The sequence below is a fragment of the Podarcis vaucheri genome (genome assembly GCF_965113315.1).
Source record: "Podarcis vaucheri genome assembly, chromosome: 14".
NCBI lineage: Eukaryota > Metazoa > Chordata > Lepidosauria > Squamata > Lacertidae > Podarcis > Podarcis vaucheri.
In genome coordinates, this window is record NC_138752.1 from 7,815,630 (window position 1) to 7,834,628 (window position 18,999).

Below are 18,999 nucleotides of genomic sequence, written 5' to 3' on the forward strand. Positions count from 1 at the left end.
TTTTTTTTACACACAGGTGGTATAGAAATGTTGATAAAATAAGTAAATAAACCCAACTAAGTTCTAAGGATGCGGGTGGCGCTGTGGTCTAAACCACTGAGCCTAGGGCTTGCCGATCGGAAGGTCGGCGGTTCAAATACCCGCGACGGGGTGAGCTCCCGTTGCTCGGTCCCTGCTCCTGCCAACCTAGCAGTTCGAAAGCACGTCAAAGTGCAAGTAGATAAATAGGTACAGCTCCAGTGGGAAGGTAAACGGCGTTTCCATGCCCTGCTCTGGCTTCTCCAGAAGTGGCTTAGTCATGCTGGCCACATGACCCGGAAAAACTGCGGACAAATGTCGGCTCCCTCGGCCTATAGAGCGAGATGAGCGCCGCAACCCCAGAGTCATTCGCGACTGGACTTAACTGTCAGGGGTCCTTTACCTTTACCTTTACTTTTCAATTTCTAAGGAATAGATCTATTGAAATGAATGGGCTACATGCAATACTACTCCTAGTCAGATTAGACCCATTGAAATTGATGGATATGACCAATTTAGGTCAATTTGTGCCCTTGGGCCTACTCAGAGTACAACTTGGCTACAACTCAATGTTATTAAAACAAAAATCCAGAATAAAACAGCACTTCAAAGGCATATGGAGAGCAGGAATTCAGAAAGTGGAGAGAAACAAAAATAGGGCCCTGGACAAAAATATGACTCTACATGAGATCTGATGTAACTGATGGTTTCTGCTTCACATATGGCAGAGGGAAGGGAGTTCCATAATGCAGTTACAGCAGCAGAAAATGCCTGTTTTGGGATCACCATGATAAATTCTAATCTAAATAGATGTCACGTTGGAAGGCTATTAAGAAATACAATCAGACACTTACTTTTTTCCTGGCCTCCTCCTCAGGTTTTGCCCTGGCATTCCCCCAGAGGTTGCATCTCCTTCCAGAATCAGGGGCTGTTCCCGATTTAGGGTGATGCTTAAGGAAGCAGATAATAGCCTTTCAGAGAACAGTCTTATCTATTACACGACTTGGAACCAAGAAAGCTGACCCAGGCCCTTTGATTTTATGGTTGCTTAGAAGGAAAAAGTTTGCCCACTGCAAGTGAATAACACCAGCCTCCCTAAATATTTCCCACACCCAGCTTATTTGTTCTGCCACATTTCTGGCAGAAGAAACAACTCATCTTCGTTAGCATTTTGTTTTCTGAATAACAGCTGTAGCTCTTCTAGAGAAAGTGGGTTTGATAATCGGAAAATGCTGAAAATCTAGTTGCATGGAAAACAGAACAGGCATTCCTCTTAGGGTGTTTCTAGGGATGTTTCTTATGACATCTGTTTTGCAGCCATAAGGTTGTGTTTAACATAGCAGCACCTACACTGGGGAATCAATTATTAGACAGGGGTCATCTGTGTTTTGTTCTATATGCTGCCTTAAAATGATTTTATTTACCCTGTCATGTGAGCGAGTTTTATGCCATTTTTTCCACTCTTGAGCATATTTTTTCCCTTGATTCCTCAGCATGCAATTTTATGTGTAAGTATAATAAAACAAATAGAGACATAGGACGGCTGCCTTATACCAAGCCAGACCATGTTGGTTCGACACTGACCGCCAGCAGCTCTCCAGGGGTTCAGCAAGGAGATGCTAGCGAGTGGAGCCAAGTCATTTTGCATGCGTGACCTATGGATCAGGTTGTTTTTCTACGTGACTGGTAGTCTGGGCTGGCTGCTGCTAGCACCACAATAACATCGCTTGCTGGGTGACACCCTTTTTAAAGGAGTGACAATAACATCACATGCTGGGTGACACACTTTTACAGCACCCGACACTTTCATTGGCATTGTGTCTGGAAGTGCCCTTAGGCCTAGCGTCGTTTACTCTTTGGAAACAAAGATCTCTGGTTAACTGCTGCATAGCCCATGCAATAATACTGGGGGTGGGGCACACTGTTCAGAGGAATGAGCAGGTTGCAGTTAGACATACAGTGGTGCCCCGCAAGACGAATGCCTCGCAAGATGGAAAACGCGCTAGACGAAAGAGTTTTCCGTTTTGGAGGTGCTTCGCAAAACGAATCTCCTATGGGCTTGCTTCGCAAGACGAAAATGTCTTGCGAGTTCCTGCGGGGTTTTTTTCCTCCCCCCCCCTTTTCTAAGCCGCTAAGCCGCTTATCAGCTGATCCGATAAGCTGATAAGCCGCTAAAAGCCGCTAAAAGCCGCTAAAAGCTGCTAAAAGCCGCTAATAGCGCTAATCCGCTAATCCGTCAATGGGCTTGCTTCGCAAGACGAAAAAACCGCTAGACGAAGAGAATCACAGAACGGATTCTTTTCGTCTTGCGAGGCACCACTGTATCTTTGGCACAGTGATAGCCCAGAGGGCATAATGGCCTCAGCACTCTCTCTCCAGGAAACACACAGTGGAAATTCACTCAGTGGCATTTAAAGAACCTTAACTTGGCTCTTCCTCCTATCTCTCTGCACTACCTTAAATATGCAGAAACAAGTCAATCTCACAACCTTTCATTCCTCCTCCAAACCAATTTAAACACCTTACATAGCAACCATTTAAAAACCAGGGGAAGTGGCAGGGTATTTTTGTTTTGGCAGGGCAAGGATTTCAGCTGGAAAATGGAGAGTGAGGAAATGGTTAAAAGACCCTCCGGAGCTATGTTTCATGAACAAGAATAAATATGTGACCCTATAAACAACGCTAAGTTTCACTGTCAAGCAGCAATGTGTGGGAATTTCTTTCAAAACCAGTAGGTGAATTTACTCTTTCACTTAACTGTAAGGAATGGGCTGATTAACGGAACTATAACCACAGTGAAAAGCTTAGCAGAGAAACGGAATACACATCATACTTTTAAAACACATTTAAGGCACATCCCTGACACACACACACCAAAACAGAATCCTTGTAACTGTAGTTTGTTGAGGGTGGTGGTAATTGTCCCTGGGATACTTTAGAGGAGGAAATGTGCTTTAAATGTATGCTGTGTATCTGTGGAGCGAGTGCCGGACGCGCTTCAGATGAGCCCAGCTCACAGAGAATCAGTGGCTGAGCAGAGAGCTTACTTGTTGCTTCTATCCTTGTCGATGACGGAGGCTCGATTGCTCACATTTTGTCTGAATCTGTCAGGAATTCCTTTGAGAGACAGAATAAGGAAAGTCATGTCTGTTCATACGAAGGATTTTGCAGAATAAGGGGAAGAGAAAGAGCTCACTAGCTTCTTAGGGTTGCGTCTCAGACCAAAGGTCCATATAGTCTGTTTCTGACAATGGCATTGTAAATATAGATGGATGAAGACATACACAGAGGCATTTCTAGCAGGAAATTGGTGATGGAAAGAGATGCTTAACCCAAGTGCCAGGCAGCCAGAGCCATGGCTTGGTGATCTTACGCCCCTGGCAGAACTGTCCAGAGTGTGCCCCCTCAGCCACTGACAAATAAGCTCTTCTTTCCGCCTCTCCTCCAAACCCCTCCCCCCATTTAATTCACCCTCTATTTAAAACCTTTTATTATAAGGCAATAATCAATATTTATATTTATGGAGATATTTTAAAGCCGATTTTGTGCCCCCCTTGCCTACGCCCCTGGAGGGGGCCCACCTCACCACTCCCTAGCTACGGCCCTGCAGACAGCCACCTACCTGGCTGTTGGGCGCTTGGCAATCCCACACAAGGGCGTTATGATTGATGCCATGGGATTGGAAGGTGGTTTGTCCTGCCCACCTGTCAAAGTTGGCTTCAGGAAGAGATGTGGAGTCAAAAAGATTCCCCATCGGTGGAGTAGAAGGAAGGCCGATTCTCCATTGCAAGTCCAACCACGCTCCCCCAGTATTGTGAGGGTTGGAAATTCCAATTTACCTAACAAGTCAGCTGCTTAATTTTGCCTTTCCATGCCCCCCCCCCAGCTCAGGCCTGGGCTCTCCCTTTTCCATTACCTTTAACACAGAGGTGAGTGAAGCGGAACTCTTGGTCGTGGTCCCGCAGCATGTAGTTAAAATCTTCCCAGGTGAGCTCCTCTTTGTCTTCGAACCCTGACTCCTTGAACAAGGACTCTATGACCTTCTCAGTCTGATCTCGCGAGAGGCAGTTGTTGTAGATCTCAATGAAAGACCTAAGAGGCAACAGAAGACACAATGCGGTCAGCAAACAAGGAGCCTGTTGCAAAAGCTGCCATGAATCAAAGGGCTGTGGGCAAAGTGGCAAGGGTACATGCGAAATGTACTGAGCCAAATTATGTTCAGAAAAGGGGTCCAGAGTCTTCACTAAGACCTTTGCAGTCAGATGTCCACCCTAACCTCTAACTGCTTAACTTTCCTTACATTATGCATTCTGTTCTCAATTGCAAGAGTTTATGATATTAGATGTCGTATGTGTACTGGGAATTGATTAATTTTTTTTAAAAAAAGAATACAGTGGTGCCCCGCAAGACGAATGCCTCACAAGACGGAAAACTCACTAGACGAAAGGGTTTTGCGTTTTTTGAGCTGCTTCGCAAGACGAATTTCCCTATGGGCTTGCTTCGCAAGACGAAAACATCTTGCGTTTTTTGCAAGTTTGTTTCCTTTTTCTTAACACCGTTAATACAGTTGCGACTTGACTTTGAGGAGCAACTCATAGAACGCGGTGTGGTAGCCTTTTTTGAGGTTTTTGGTGATTTTTGAAGCTTTTCCAAAACTTTTCCGACACCGTGCTTCGCAAGACGAAAAATTCGCTAGACGAAAAAAACTCGCGGAACGAATTAATTTCGTCTTGCGAGGCACCACTGTATCAGAATCCACTAGGGAGAAACTGTTGCCTCGTGTGAATTTCAATTTCAAAACTGGGGTTAGAGAATCCACTCTCTGTCACTGGCCTTGTTCCTCACCCTGTAGGGCTTTTGCCTAGAAGGAATGTGTCCTTGCATTCGGATAACACACCTTGCTTGGCTGGATGGAGGGTAAAGAGAAACTGGCCTGTTTACATTACTGTTTACATTTCTTGACCTGTCTGCCCTGCTCACCACTGATATGTGGCCCTTGGGAGAATAAAATGTGGCCCTCTAGCTGAAAAAGACTTCCTTCCCCGGCACTATCCAGTACCTCAACATCCTGAAGAATTCTTCCTTTGAAAGAAAGCCATTTCCATCTATATCATACATGGTGAACATCAGTTTTGACTTCTCTTGGGGAGATCCTGGTGGAGGAAGAGTAAGATGAGTAACATCAAAAATACTTACCATAAAAATGCTTATCATAAAGCCCATTTGATAAGGATTTTTTATGAGAGCCCAATTCTCCAGCCCCACAATAACTTCAGAGGAACTGATAACTGAAGGGAGGGGATTTGTGTTCCAGGAAACTGGTGGGTGAGAGGATGTGGGAGAGACTATTGTTGCAGCCTGACACATGAGGATGACGCAGATCTCTCATTTTCCTTGTTTTCACTCTTTAGATTCAGTTCTTCACATCCCAACATCAGTTGCCAATTTTATTTAAAATCCTCATAAAAATCTATCTGCACTTTAGTGCAGAATACAATTTTGAAATGCAATTTCACCTAATGTATACATTCCTAGAAAGCAATTTCCTCTGATACAATGCATTTTTGTATCTTATTTTCACTAAAATATGCATTTCTAGGCACACTTTTACCCTGTTGGTTTTTCCACACATTATTTGGTTGAAGGACCAAACTGCAAATTTTGGGTAGGTGTGAATTTTGAAGAAACAGCTATGTTTTGGTTGGCATACTGTTTGGAACTGGTTGTTGAATGTGAACTGAATCAAATTTCTCTCCCACCTTTATTGGGAATGGCCTTCCCATAATTATCCTGATCAGTAGCTTCTCAGGTTGGCTGAGCAGGACTCACTTCCTGCTGAACCAACATGATTCCCCATTGACCATCTGGCCGCTGGTCTCTCCTACTAGAGATGTTCCTTGATGTACACATGATGAACACCTGGGATGTTTTCCCGTGTGGAATTCTGAATGCCCTGATTAGGCTCCATTCCCTCCCATACTTTTTCGCTGATATCCAATTTCACCTTTCATAAAGACCACGAAGATGTCTAGGAACTCCCGGAAGGAGAGATATCCATTGCCGTCTTTGTCAGCGAGTGAGAACATGGAGTCCACAAACACAGACTGGGGCTTGAGCCCCAGCGCATCTGCAAACTCCTCCCTGCTCAGCTCACACTTCAACGCTTCCTTGGCTTTCTGGGAAGTTTCCAAGCTGAGCTCCCCAGCATCTAATCTGTCAATGTCTAGAACCTGGAAAGGACAAGACACATGGTGAGGTTCCTGGAATAACACTTCTCAGGCTTCCCAGGAATAACAGAACTGCAACAAACCCGGGACACCTTTCTCTCTGCTCTGCAAATATTAGTTTAAAATAACTTATCAACCAAGCTTTGATTTCTATCTCCATAGTTCAGAACATTGATCGGCTCATCTAAGCATTATGTAAGTGCCTCTATTTGATGTTTAACAAAAAAGAATGCAGGAAATCCCCAACAATTAAAAGGACACAGTTCCACGTTGGGGGACAAGCTGCTGTAAGGAAGAATGAGCAATGACTTATTCATGCCATGCTTGGGCAAAGGTTTCTGGCAAGAAGTGCAAGGGAACATTCTTTCACATGTGGTGGACTTGTAAAAGGGTAAAAGAGTATTGGGAAATGATCCATAATGAATTGAAAAAAATGTTTAAAAGTACTTTCCAAAAAACCCAGAGTCCTTCCTGTTGGAGGTAATTCAAACTCAAATACCCAGGTGTCAAAAAAGGTTATTTATGTATGCTACTACTGCGGCCTGTGTTTTGTTAGCCCTGAAAGGAAAAACAAGCGAGGTCCCAACCAAAGAAGAATGGCAACTAAAGTTGACAGAATATGCACAACTTGCAGACTTAACATTATAGAATAAAAGAACAAGAAGAACCTACGTTTAAAAAATATTGGAAAGCGTTTATTGAATATATGGAAAATAATTGTGTGCAGCTTAAAACGTTGGCAGCATTAAGATAAATTCAACAGTGTAAATAAGTTTTGATGGACACAATAATGGAATACTGAATGGTATAGTTTTTGTAAAATATGCAGAAGAAGAAGAAGAAGAAGAAGAAGAAGAAGAAGAGGAGTTTGGATTTGATATCCTGCTTTATCACTACCCGAAGGAGTCTCAAAGCGGCTAACATTCTCCTTTCCCTTCCTCCCCCACAAAAAACACTCTGTGAGGTGAGTGGGGCTGAGAGACTTCAAAGAAATGTGACTAGCCCAAAGTCAGCCAGCAGCTGCAGGTGGAGGAGCGGAGATACGAACCCGGTTCCCCAGATTACGAGTCTACAGCTCTTAACCACTACACCACACTGGCTCATAGAGATATAAGATGTGTAAAATGAACCATGGAAAGGGAAGAAGGGAAGTCATTGATATCTTAAGGATGTAAAATGAGTATTTAAAATTGTAGAACAGAAAATTTAATAAAAATTATCTATGTGAAAAAGAAGTGCTGGCCTTAGCCGTCTTTCCCCCACCCTTCTGCTGACTGCAATATTTGAGGGGCAGTATTTGGAGGTGGGGTTAAAATGCTGGGAATAGACAAAGGACAGCAGGTTTGAATTTCACTGGGGAGATCTGAGGCCTGCCACTGTCTCCAACTCTCACTGAGCACCCAAGGTATATCTGTGAGGATAAAAATGGAGGATGTACATAATTCTGAACTCCTTGGAGGAATTGTGGGATTAAAAAATATATGAATGTAATGAAATGAAAGAAACTACCATGCTCTTTCTTGCCATGCTCATCAGGCTCTGCATTTTTGAGGGGGGCTTAAAAAAAAAAATTACGCCAAATTTGCATAGGATTGTACCCAGTGCTAGCCCTAAACAGAATAGACCCATTGAAGTGAGTGAACACGAGTCCTTCATTAATTTCAGTGAATCTACTCTAAGTAGGACTAGCATTGAATACCACCAACAGCGTCACTGACATGCACTCCTCTTGGTGGGATGAGCATTTTTCAAGGAGGAAGAGGAGGAAGTCATGATATGGGAACACATCCCCTGTGGGACTCTGAAAGTGGCTGTCCTACACTGAAAAGTTTTTGTCAAATAGGTAAGCACATGCACAGATCTATCCCTGAGAAGGGCTATTTAAGGAAAGAGTTGGAAACATTTGCCTGAGCAACACAGTGCAACATTGAGGCTCTTTTTCACGTACACATGGCAAATTACCTTGATTATACACAATAACATCATCACTATGTATGTGCTGTCAGCTTATCTTGTTTGCCCTCTACATGCTCTCAGAGACAGATGTTTACATTTGCAGCTATTTATATCTTAGTAGGGAAGAAGGGCCAAAAAACAAAGTTTGCATGTGGTTATTTGATGCATGGCTTTCTTTGAAACAAGTCCCATTGTGTTCAGAGGGCCTTGCTGCCAGGTTTGTGAACACTGTGGGTGGTATTCAATGCTAGTCCTATTCTGAGTAGACCTATTGCAGTTAATGGCAGTGGCTAACTTAGGTTCATTCCTTTTAGTGGGTTTACTCTGAATAGGATTTAGTTGAATACAACCCAGGGCACCAGATTCAATTAACCTGGTACGCCAGCAGAAGTCAGTGCTCTTTTGTCTGTCCTGAATCTTTCAACGGTCAACTTCTTGGATGTCCCCAAGTGCTAGTGTTATGAGAGTACCTGGGCAAATATATGCCTGAAGAAAATATCTAGGATGTCCTTTCTCTGCTCCTTGGTAACAGCCTTCTTCAGCAGCTGCTGTTCCTTCATGTCGGATATGTGGAGAGAGAGTCCGTTTCTTTCAAGATAGACCTTCAGACGATTAAGAAACTCCTTTCGCTCTGCCTCTCCATCAAACTGCAACACCTATGAATAAATGAGATGGAGAAGTTCTGATCGTGGAAATCCTTTCTCAGGAATATCTCCTTTTTTAATCTTTCTACATAGCAACTAAAAACAATGGATGGACAATGTTGCTTCAGCTGCTGTTAATTGATTTGTTTTAAACTGAGGCTTAATAAGGGATTTTGGCTGATAGGAAGTCAGGATTTCAACAGACATGACATTCAATGAGTGTTCAATGTTTTTACACTAATATCTGAGCTGTACAATCAGTGCTGGATTGAAGCTGAAGCTTAAATATTTCAAAGGACCTGTAAATACATCTTTAAACTATATTTAAAGTTTAGCATAATTGTCTTTCTGTATGTCAACAGTTTTCATATATGCTAAGTAAGAAATCAGAAGGCATTTCTGTTTGAAAGCATTTCAAATGCAGATATGCTTACTGGACGACAAATGTCTTAGTTTTTTAGTTGCATCCTCATCTATGTATCAGTATACAAAGGCAAATATAAATTTTAATTATTTCTATTCCATTTCTGTTAGAATGATGCATATTTTTGGTAATGCAATTGAATAGGGCCTCTTAAAACTGACACAGCTTAGAGCAGGTGCTGGGAACCTTTGACCCTCCAGATGCTGCGGAACTACAACTCCCATAATCCCTGGGGCCATTGGCATGCTTGTTGGGCCTGATGGAAGTGGCAATTCAGCACTATCTGGAGGGCCAAAGGTTCCCCACACCTGGCTCAGGGCTTCAGCATGTCTTAATCTGGGCCTGTGCACACTCTTAAAGTTATTCACATACAACGTCCAAGGAGCGTACAGTCTGTGTACACAACATTTGAGCTGTACAACACTTGTCCATGGGTACAGATAGCAGCATGTGAACACGTCTAATGTTTTCAATATAGTTAATTAATGAGTAAACAAGCAGACAGACACCGTACAAGTTGCATACCAGGTCATATTCTTTGGGGATCTTCAACAGCAAGGTTTTGTTGCCCTTGTTGTTGGAAAGGACGGTCTCCACCTTTTGTTGGCTTTTCAGAAAGATGCTCCGCAGCACGGCCAACTTGCTGTCCAGAACTCTGATCCCCTTGTCTTCCTGCAGCTGAAGGTAGACTAGAGAGCTATCTGTCTTGGGGTCTTGCCATTCAAATGCTAGGAAAAATGAAAAGATTTATTGATATATTTCCTTAGGTGCAGGACCCAAGGAGGTAAGTGGGATAAATTAAAACAGATACAACCAAAAATGCACAGTAATTTTAATAATAATTTTAGCATTTCCTTCTTCTAGATGGGCCACCTTCCCAGGTTGGCAAGCTCCATCTGCCCCTCACTTCCCTCTGAAGCAGGTGCGGAAACTGCCTTCTTGACCGTTGGACCAACTATTGCATGGGCAGGCAAACTAAGGCTCGGAGGCCGGATCTGGCCCAATCGCCTTCTAAATCCGACCCGCGGACAGTCAATCAGCATGTTTTTACATGAGTAGAATGTGTGCTTTTATTTAAAATGCATCTCTGGGTTATTGTGAGGCACAGGAATTCATTCCTTTCCCCCCCAAAATATAGTCTGGCCCCCCACAAGGTCTGAGGGACAGTGGACTGGCCCCCTGCTGAAAAAGTTTGCTGACCCCTGAATTATTGGTTTTATCCACTCAATCCTCCAGAGCCTGTCTTCGTATGCAGAGAAAGTCCCTAACTCACATTGGTGGAGATCCATCAGCTCCCCTCACCTGGTTTAGCTGGCCAGTCAAAGTCATTCCCAGGGTGTGGCCTCTGTCACATGCTGACAGGAGCCACAGGTGAGGGTTAAGTGCAGGAGACCAAAGGTGGGGGACCACAGGTGGACAAACTACCCCAGAAGGAGCCTGGCATGTCCTTCACCAGAAGTACAACACCATATACCCCTAGCACAGATGTAGAGAGGAAGTAATAATATTGTTTGCTGAACAAAGAACAAAAGATATTCAAGGAGACTTTCCCCACTACTCCTGCATCTGCAGGAGCATTTGGTTCCAGATGCTTTGGGAAATGCCTCACCGTGGATAGAATCTGCAGATATTTCTGCCTGCACCGAGGGGCTTTGCTTCTTCTTCTGCAGCTTCTTGAACGCTCTCCTCCGAAAGGCAGCAACGATCCAGGCGACAAACAGACTCACTGCAGAGACACCAATGGGACAGGCCTTGATGCGAAGCTAAGCCCTAGCTGCTAGGGTTGCTTGCCACTAATGACTGTGCTGGGGGTTGGCTTTGTTGGGCACCTGCCACAGCCCACACCCTGCAGGGGACCCACTGACAACTCCTGAAGCAACCTTCTCCAATTTTGGGCTGCAACTCTCATCAGCCGCAGACACAGCAGGGAGGATGAGAGTTGCGGTCCAGTAACATCTGGAGACACATATTCCCCATTCCTGATCAAACCATACATTTTATGAAATAAATAATAAATAAACAAACCATGGGTTGTTTTTTTTAAAGTGGTGGTTGGTCCTAGACAGGCTTCCTCAAACTCAGCCCTCCAGATGTTTTGGGACTACAGTTCCCATCATTCCTGACCACTGGTCCTGCTAGCTAGGGATCATGGGAGTTGTAGGCCAAAAACATCTGGAGGGCTGAGTTTGAGGAAGCCTGGTCCTAGAGATAGGTGAATATGTCAATTTCAGTTTCTCTCAGTTTTCCAATCTTAAAATTGGTTCTCCAAGTTTGCAATTTATTTATATTTTTAAAGAAAAAGCTCTCGTGAATATTCATCAGCATTTTAGTGTGAATTTCTCCAAATATACACATTTTGAGAGGCAGCTTTTCCTAATAGCCTACATTTTTGCAAAGCAATTTTCCCCAATATAAGGAACTTCTATAGGTTATGTTCAGCAATATTTGCATTTATTATATGCACTTTTCATCCTAGCAGGTTCATGTTTGCACATGTTACTTGGTTGGAAAAACCACACAGTAAAATTTGGAGAAGTGTGAATTTCAGAGGATGCCTCAGTTCAAATATTGTTTTGGAAATTGTGAATTTGGTAAATTTGCCTTTTAAGGCCTAATGAACTGAATGAAAACCCCAATGGCTGTTTGCTCCAATTCAGCTTCAAAGAGTGGGTTTTCATGGGGAACGCTCCAGAGCAAAAGAGGGGGGGGGAGTGCTTTAAAGTGGGGACTTGTGCTTGGAAGGAGCAACGCAAAAGGTGTGGCATCAGTTTCAGCAAGAACACATGTCTCTCCTCAAAATAGTACAGGTTAACAGCTGCATCATCTGGAAGCTGCAGAACCAACAGCAGTGTTTGGGGTCGCCCACTGCTTAGACTCAGTACCAATGACTCATGGAAGGCTCATCATATAAACATGGTCATACTTTGCAGAAACCTTTGATAGCAATGCAGCACCCCTAAGGACATGGCCCCAATCCAACCCCTCCTTGGGATGTAAAGTAAGCAAAACCTGGTCTGAAACAAACCCAGAGGGAAGCAACAGAGAGCAATGATGGTGATCACAAATCCAGGTACACTCCCTGCAAAGTAATCCAGTACGGTGAGCTTGACACAGACAGGCAGCTGTTGTGAAGTCACTTGCTGGGGCTGAGAACATGGCGCACCTGGGAAGACAGACAAAGTTGCCGGGGCATTAGACCAAACTGATCACTTGTGCCCTCAGCCACCCAAGAGTTCCTGAAGATTGCATAAATGCAGCAAGTATTTCCCTCCCCCGTAGTTGCAATTTGTACGCAGACCCACCCAACTCCAGCAACGCCTTGATCTTATGTCAACTCCCATCCAGGCCAAGTGCCAAATTGCTCCAAGTTCTCTGGCCAAAAGAGATGGAACTCGCTTTGGCAATGGCATTTTCACTGCTTCTCTATCTCTCTAGCAGACAGAAAGCATCTCAGGTGATCTGGGTTTACAGGTGTGGGTAAACTGAGGGGATCGTGTGTTGAAATTCTGGAAATTACTCCATACTGCAACAATGGACTGAAGAGATTGTGGCACCTAACATCAAAATAAATAAAGCCGCTCTTGCAGCAAGATGGAAGGAATGTCATAAAAATGTTCCCATTGTAAATATCACAAGGTGCAAAAAAAACCCCCCAAAACCCCCACCCTACCATGGCTTCCATCCAAAATCTCCTCCTGGAACATTATTCCTTTTTTCAAATGAAATTTTGATATATTTCAATTGCTTCAAGCCTTTTGAATGGGAGCGGATAATTTTCAATCTGGATCATGTTCAATCATATTTAGTCTGGTTAAAAACTCTGGCTGCATCCAGACATAACCCTAACAACCATAGCTTAATGTAATTTTTAAAATAAATAAAAAACCCTTGAGCTTATATGCTCCCATCTCCCCTTCTCTAACACAGCTGCAGGGAACAGAATACATAGAAATATTCACTTTCCATTTCAACACAGTTTGCTGTTTTGTTTCCAAACCGTGACAAACTGAAGTTAGTTTTAATTCCAAATTATCTGAAGAAGCAACACCAAACCGTGATTTCTGGTCTTGGTCTATTTGGAGAAGTGGACAAGGGTTATGGAACAGATCCTGTGGGGTTGCTCTACTGACTGGTCAACAGCCCAGAACAGAAAACCCACCATCATGCAAGAAAAACACTTCTGCCTGGATGTCTTTTGACTCTGCATCGGTGACCGCTTCCAGGATGTCGTGGAATGTGGTATTTTTAATTTCTTTAATCTCGTCAGAGGAGAATAACCTGAGAAAGGGAGTCAGCAAAAGGGTTAAGTGAAGCGCCAGCCTGTTGCCGTCTGTGGGGTCTTGGGCAGAAGCCCACTTGACACATGATCCCTTTTAACTGGTGACCCATTTCCCCCTTCCCTATGGCCCCAAGCTTCAGATCCAAATTCTGTGCCAACAGATATGCAATGTATGTACACTGTGTAAATTAAACATGTTTGTGCATGCATAGAATTTTTGTGAAGCTCTGCAATATGTAGGGGGCATCACAATATTATGCAGGGCATGGAAGCCCTGGCCTGAACCAGTGGAGATCCTATTAAGGAATCTTATGGCTTTGGAGATTTCAGTCAGCACTGCTCTGCATTTTCAAGTGTGCCTTTGTACCCATAAGGTCTAGAACCTTGGGCAGCTTTCGAGGGTTAAATGTTCAGGTGTCTGCATTTTACATCTAATATTCAAAATGTTGAGCTTGTACAGATTTGCAACATGCACACAATCTTGCCATGCTCCATTGAACATCTCCTTGTACCAGCACAGGAGATGGAGAATTTATCATACAATGTGCACCACCTGGGTATATATGACTTTTAAGAAAATTGACTTATCTATGTTGGCTTCTTTTTTAAAAAAAGATATTGCACAGGGACGGTGCAGTTACATAGTCAGGAGTGTTCAATCTTTCCACAAGCTAGTGCCTCACTTTCAAGAGAAATACGTTTTCCCATCACTCAGCCTGCAATTTGCTGCTGCTGTGAAAATGTGATTCTTCCCAAACAGCAATTAGCACTGAACTTCCAACACTCTCATATCTACAGCCCCAGTGTCTTTTTCCCCCTTCCTTTTAGAGTAGCTTGCCCCACTGCCCCCTCTGCACTGAGATTATTTATCATTGTTTAACAACAACTTCTAGGACTGCCCATTCCTTTAGACCAGGGTTGGGAACCTCAGTGCCGGAGGACCAATATTGGTCCTACAGCCCTGTCTGTCTCCACAGACCACACCCACTTCCAAAAGCCACACCCTCCAGGAGTGCTTTTGCCTGGCTGATCTGTGTCTTTGAACTGTGATAATGCCTCATTTGCCTGGATACATCAAAGTGTGTCTGCGGGCACAGAAACCTCTGACCTCTGCATGGTGGGTATAAAGCTCCACCCACTTTTGCATCTGGCCCCGCCCACCACTGGTACATGGCCCCCAGAAGGTTGCCCGTGAGGCAATGTGGCCCTCAGGCTGAACAAAGTTCCCCATCCCTGACTTAGACAGGTACAGCTTCGGGGCTTGGCATTTTCAAGCATTTCCAAAGGCTCATATCCTACTAAGAGGCCCACTGCCAATCCCTGGAGCCTCCTGGCCCTGCTGCTGCTGGAGGAGCAAGGAGGAGGAGGAACAGCAACACATTTTGTTTGCACTCATCCTGTGTGGGGGGTGCAGGTTTGGCCCAGACAGAAGGCAAGTGAATTTGCAGAATGAGGCAAGAATAGGAGGGAAAGGAGGACAGAGAAGTGGCTGTACTCAATCTGAAAGCCAGGGATGGGGAATCTGTGGCACTCCTGGTGGGGCTGTATTTGAGACATTATAGAGCAGGGTGGGGAGAGAAACTGTGGTCCTCCAGATTGCTGGACTACAACTCCCATCATCCCAGACTTTTGGTCTTGCTGGCAGAGGATGGTGAGAGTTCAAGTCCAATGACACCTGGGGGGTGGTCACATCTTTCCAACCTCTGTCACAGAGTATGGATACACATGATATGGTTAAAGGTAAAGGTAAAGGTAAAGGTACCCCTGCCTGTATGGGCCAGTCTTGCCAGACTCTAGGGTTGTGTGCTCATCTCACTCTATAGGCCGGGAGCCAGCGCTGTCTGCAGACACTTCTGGGTCACGTGGCCAGCGTGACAAGCTGCATCTGACGAGCCAGCGCAGCACACGGAACACCATTTACCTTCCCGCTGGTAAGCGGCCCCTATTTATCTACTTGCACCCGGGGGTGCTTTCGAACTGCTAGGTTGGCAGGCGCTGGGACCGAACGACGGGAGCGCACCCCGCTGCAGGGATCTGAACCGACCATGCGATCGGCAAGTCCTAGGCGCTGAGGTTTTACCCACAGCGCCACCCGCGTCCCTTACCATGATATGGTTAAAGAATATTAAATGCACATGACTTCCCCCGGAGAGCCTGGGAAACTGTGGTTTGTTATAAAGGTGCTGCACACTGTAGCTCTGTGAGGAGGAAGCTACAGCTCCCAGGAGTCACAAATATAATGTAAAATTGTAGTGTGAATCTGTCTAGAGTTTCTGGTACTTGGTGGCAATGGCAAGAAATTTCCTCCCTCTTTCTGCAAGCTGGCCTTCCCATTGTTCATGCACCTCATGCTTATGAATGTTTTCAAAAAGTTGGTTAGCTGTTACCCATTCTTGGTGTTTTCAAACCAGAACCGGTCTCCATCCCGTAAGCGAAGAAACTGGTCCTGAATGATGCTGCGGAAGAGCTTTCTATCAGCTTCCAACAGGCCCCCAAGCAGCAGTTCCAGGCGGTCTGTGTCATTGCTGTACATCTCTGCAAGTTCTCTGCCAAGCTGGGAACAAGCCGCAAGGTTAGGTTGCTGCGTCAAGACGAGTGGGAGGCTTTCCAGGCTGCTTGGTTAGTTAGACGGGCAGACTGCATCGACACCGCACATTTAAAGCACATGACTTCCCTCAAAGAATCCTGGGGACTTTATGAAGGCTAAATTACAGTCCCCAGGATCCTTTGGTGGAAGCAATTGTGTATATGTATGGCATATACACATATGTATATGTGTATATGCATATGGCATATGGTGCTGGAGGAGACTCTTGAGAGTCCCATGGACTGCAAGAAGATCAAACATATCCATTCTTAAGGAAATCAGCCCTGAGTGCTCACTGGAAGGACAGATCCTAAAGCTGAGGCTCCAATACTTTGGCCACCTCATGAGAAGAGAAGACTCCCTGGAAAAGACCCTGATGTTGGGAAAGATGGAGGGCACAAGGAGAAGGGGGCGACAGAGGACAAGGTGGTTGGACAGTGTTCTTGAAGCTACCAGCATGAGTCTGACCAAACTGTGGGAGGCAGTGGAAGACAGGAGTGCCTGGTGTGCTCTGGTCCATGGGGTCACGAAGAGGCGGACATGACTAAACAACTAAACAACAAATGGCATATACACAGAAAGAGAGAGGCTGCTTTGAATCTGTCAACCAAAGCCGTTTCACTCTGATCATACAGTAAAAGAACAAAAGCCTTCAAAACATTTTTCTCCAGAGCAGCAGCAGGAGAGAAAGTGCTCTGTGGCTTTTTTGAGCTTGCAGATCTCCCAAAGACCTTAATGCTGCCTTTCTTAACTTTGGGCCCTCAGATGCTGGGCTACAGCAGAGCTAATGGTCAGGGATAGGAATTGTAGTTCAACAGCACCTGGGGACTGGAGACTAGGGAAGGCTGTCTTAAAGAGGGCAATGGGCAGGCCTGAAAGCTGTGGAGTGGTGATGTGACAAAAGGACCATGGAAGCTGACTTACAGTAGGTCAGATGATTTATATCTAGCAATGTCTGCTCTGACTAGCAACAGATCCCCAGGGACTCAAGGAGGCAACTTTCCTCTCATCTGATACATGTTTCTTAAAATATATCATGTCAAGGATTGAACCCAGGAGCTGATGTGTGCAAAACAGGTGCTCCTCTTCTACTAGGTTGAAGGGCTGCAAAATGTGAGGCTTTGCCTCTCCTGCAATGTTTCAGCTGCCTGGATTTTCTCAGGTAATGTCTGATTTTCTATGGGATGCAGCACAGAAATGTAGGATTGCTCTTATAGGCACTTGGGAAAATGCTCCATCTCCACGGATGGTCCTGCTTACAGGAGACAAAATGCACCCTGTTTAATGCCTGGCTTATCTATGCCCCCACCCCCTGCAAGACCTCTGACAGAGTACCGTTTCATTTGGGTGGATGTCCTGCCATTTAGTAGCAATGGAGTGGTTGAAAAACTCCCTTGCTTTATTATAGGTAGTTAATCCAAGGTCCCGCCCACGATGAATCCAGTTGGCTACGAAGTCCATGCGGGAGTACTTCAGGGTCCCATACCAGTAATCTGGAGAACAAGCGCAACACAGGACCATCAGGGCACTGCAACACAGAAGAATCCCTGCAGAGAGCAGAATGGCGGCCTTGGCAAGGCACCTCTGAGCGCTCAGATGGGCATCTGTTCTAGATGGATCCCGGAAGGACCCGGCCTGCTTCCACATTAGGACTCCTTAGTGTTATTGCTAAGGCATCCCTGTTCAGCTTTAAGCTGTAAGTGGAAATGTGAAAGTGGTTCCATGGTTACTGTTGAGTTTCCTCTCCATTGCAAAACTCAGAGCAGAGCAAATTTTAGAGGATGGCTAAATTTTAGTTTGCTTTTTTTTTAAAAAAAAAGGGCAAATCAAGTTCGCTTGGCTTTAAAATAATAATAATTATTATTATTTATTTGTACCCCGCCCATCTGGCTGGGTTTCCCCAGCCACTCTGGGTGGCTTCCAACAAAGATTAAAAATACATCAAAATGTGAACTGAATCAAGTTTCTCTGCCATCCTTACTCATAATAGGCCCAATAGGCCCACTGAAACTAATGGACCTAAGTTCATGGTGAATTAATGGACCTGGCCAGGTTCCAGCTGGTTTTTTGTTCTGCAATGTGAGAATTAGGTAAATTCAACTTTACATTTTAATTGAATCAAATTCCTCTCCCATCCCTATCTGATAGTAAGGGGCACCTGATCTGAGGGGACATTGAGAAGAACAACAGCAGAAAGAGTTAAACTGTTCCTCCACCCCACTTCCCTGTTGTACTAAAACTTTGCAAAAAGGGTGAAATGTCTCAAAATTTTGCAAAGCAACCTAAGGCTCACTGCAAGGAAGAAGGATTCCCACCTCCCTTCTGTGACTTGCAGTGAGGTCAGTCCTGTGGTTTTCCAAACTAACCCAATTTAAGGAGGCACAGGCACCCGGTCCTGCCCCACTTTGTGGGTGCCTGGAGAGGGCCTGTGACGGCACGTGCGTGGCGCACATGTGAGATCATGTGGGTAGAGGCCTGTTGCAGCCTCCAGAAGGCCTAACAGGGTTCAACGGAGCCTGTTGTGGCCTCTGGAGGGCCCGATGGGGCCCACTGCAGCCACAGGAAGGCTCAATGGGGCCCATTGCAGCTTCTGGAAGACCTGAAGAGGCCCATCACCCCTGGAGTTGGCCACCCCTCTCATCAGCTGGGCAGCATGCCTGGCCTGGCTGGGCTTCCTCGGGGTGCACTTGGCAAGCGCATAGGCTCTGCCACTGGGCATGATGACGTCGGGCCCAAACGGCCCCAGTGCAAAAAAAATGTGGGTGCCCTGTTCCTTCATGGGGAATGTTGTGGGGGCTGGAGCACCCACAGCCCCACACACTTGGCGCCTAAGTAAGGAGGGAGAAGTCAAAGCTGCATATGTT

At 45.1% G+C, this 18,999-nt stretch overlaps 1 protein-coding gene across 2 annotated transcripts in view; it reads right to left on the reverse strand.

Moving 5' to 3' along the window:
• Positions 1 to 18,999, reverse strand: part of DUOX2 (dual oxidase 2) — a 52,816-nt gene that overhangs the window by 16,596 nt on the left and 17,221 nt on the right. For both annotated transcript variants that reach the window (XM_082198264.1, XM_082198265.1), the window contains 12 exons: positions 17,471 to 17,628; positions 15,936 to 16,102; positions 13,429 to 13,547; positions 12,295 to 12,432; positions 10,879 to 10,995; positions 9,795 to 9,997; positions 8,672 to 8,857; positions 6,023 to 6,248; positions 5,078 to 5,171; positions 3,935 to 4,110; positions 3,066 to 3,135; positions 873 to 968 (listed from right to left, as the gene is read on the reverse strand). In XM_082198264.1, the coding sequence (XP_082054390.1) occupies positions 873 to 968; positions 3,066 to 3,135; positions 3,935 to 4,110; positions 5,078 to 5,171; positions 6,023 to 6,248; positions 8,672 to 8,857; positions 9,795 to 9,997; positions 10,879 to 10,995; positions 12,295 to 12,432; positions 13,429 to 13,547; positions 15,936 to 16,102; positions 17,471 to 17,628 (1,750 nt within the window). The remainder of the gene's footprint in view (positions 1 to 872; positions 969 to 3,065; positions 3,136 to 3,934; positions 4,111 to 5,077; positions 5,172 to 6,022; positions 6,249 to 8,671; positions 8,858 to 9,794; positions 9,998 to 10,878; positions 10,996 to 12,294; positions 12,433 to 13,428; positions 13,548 to 15,935; positions 16,103 to 17,470; positions 17,629 to 18,999) is intronic.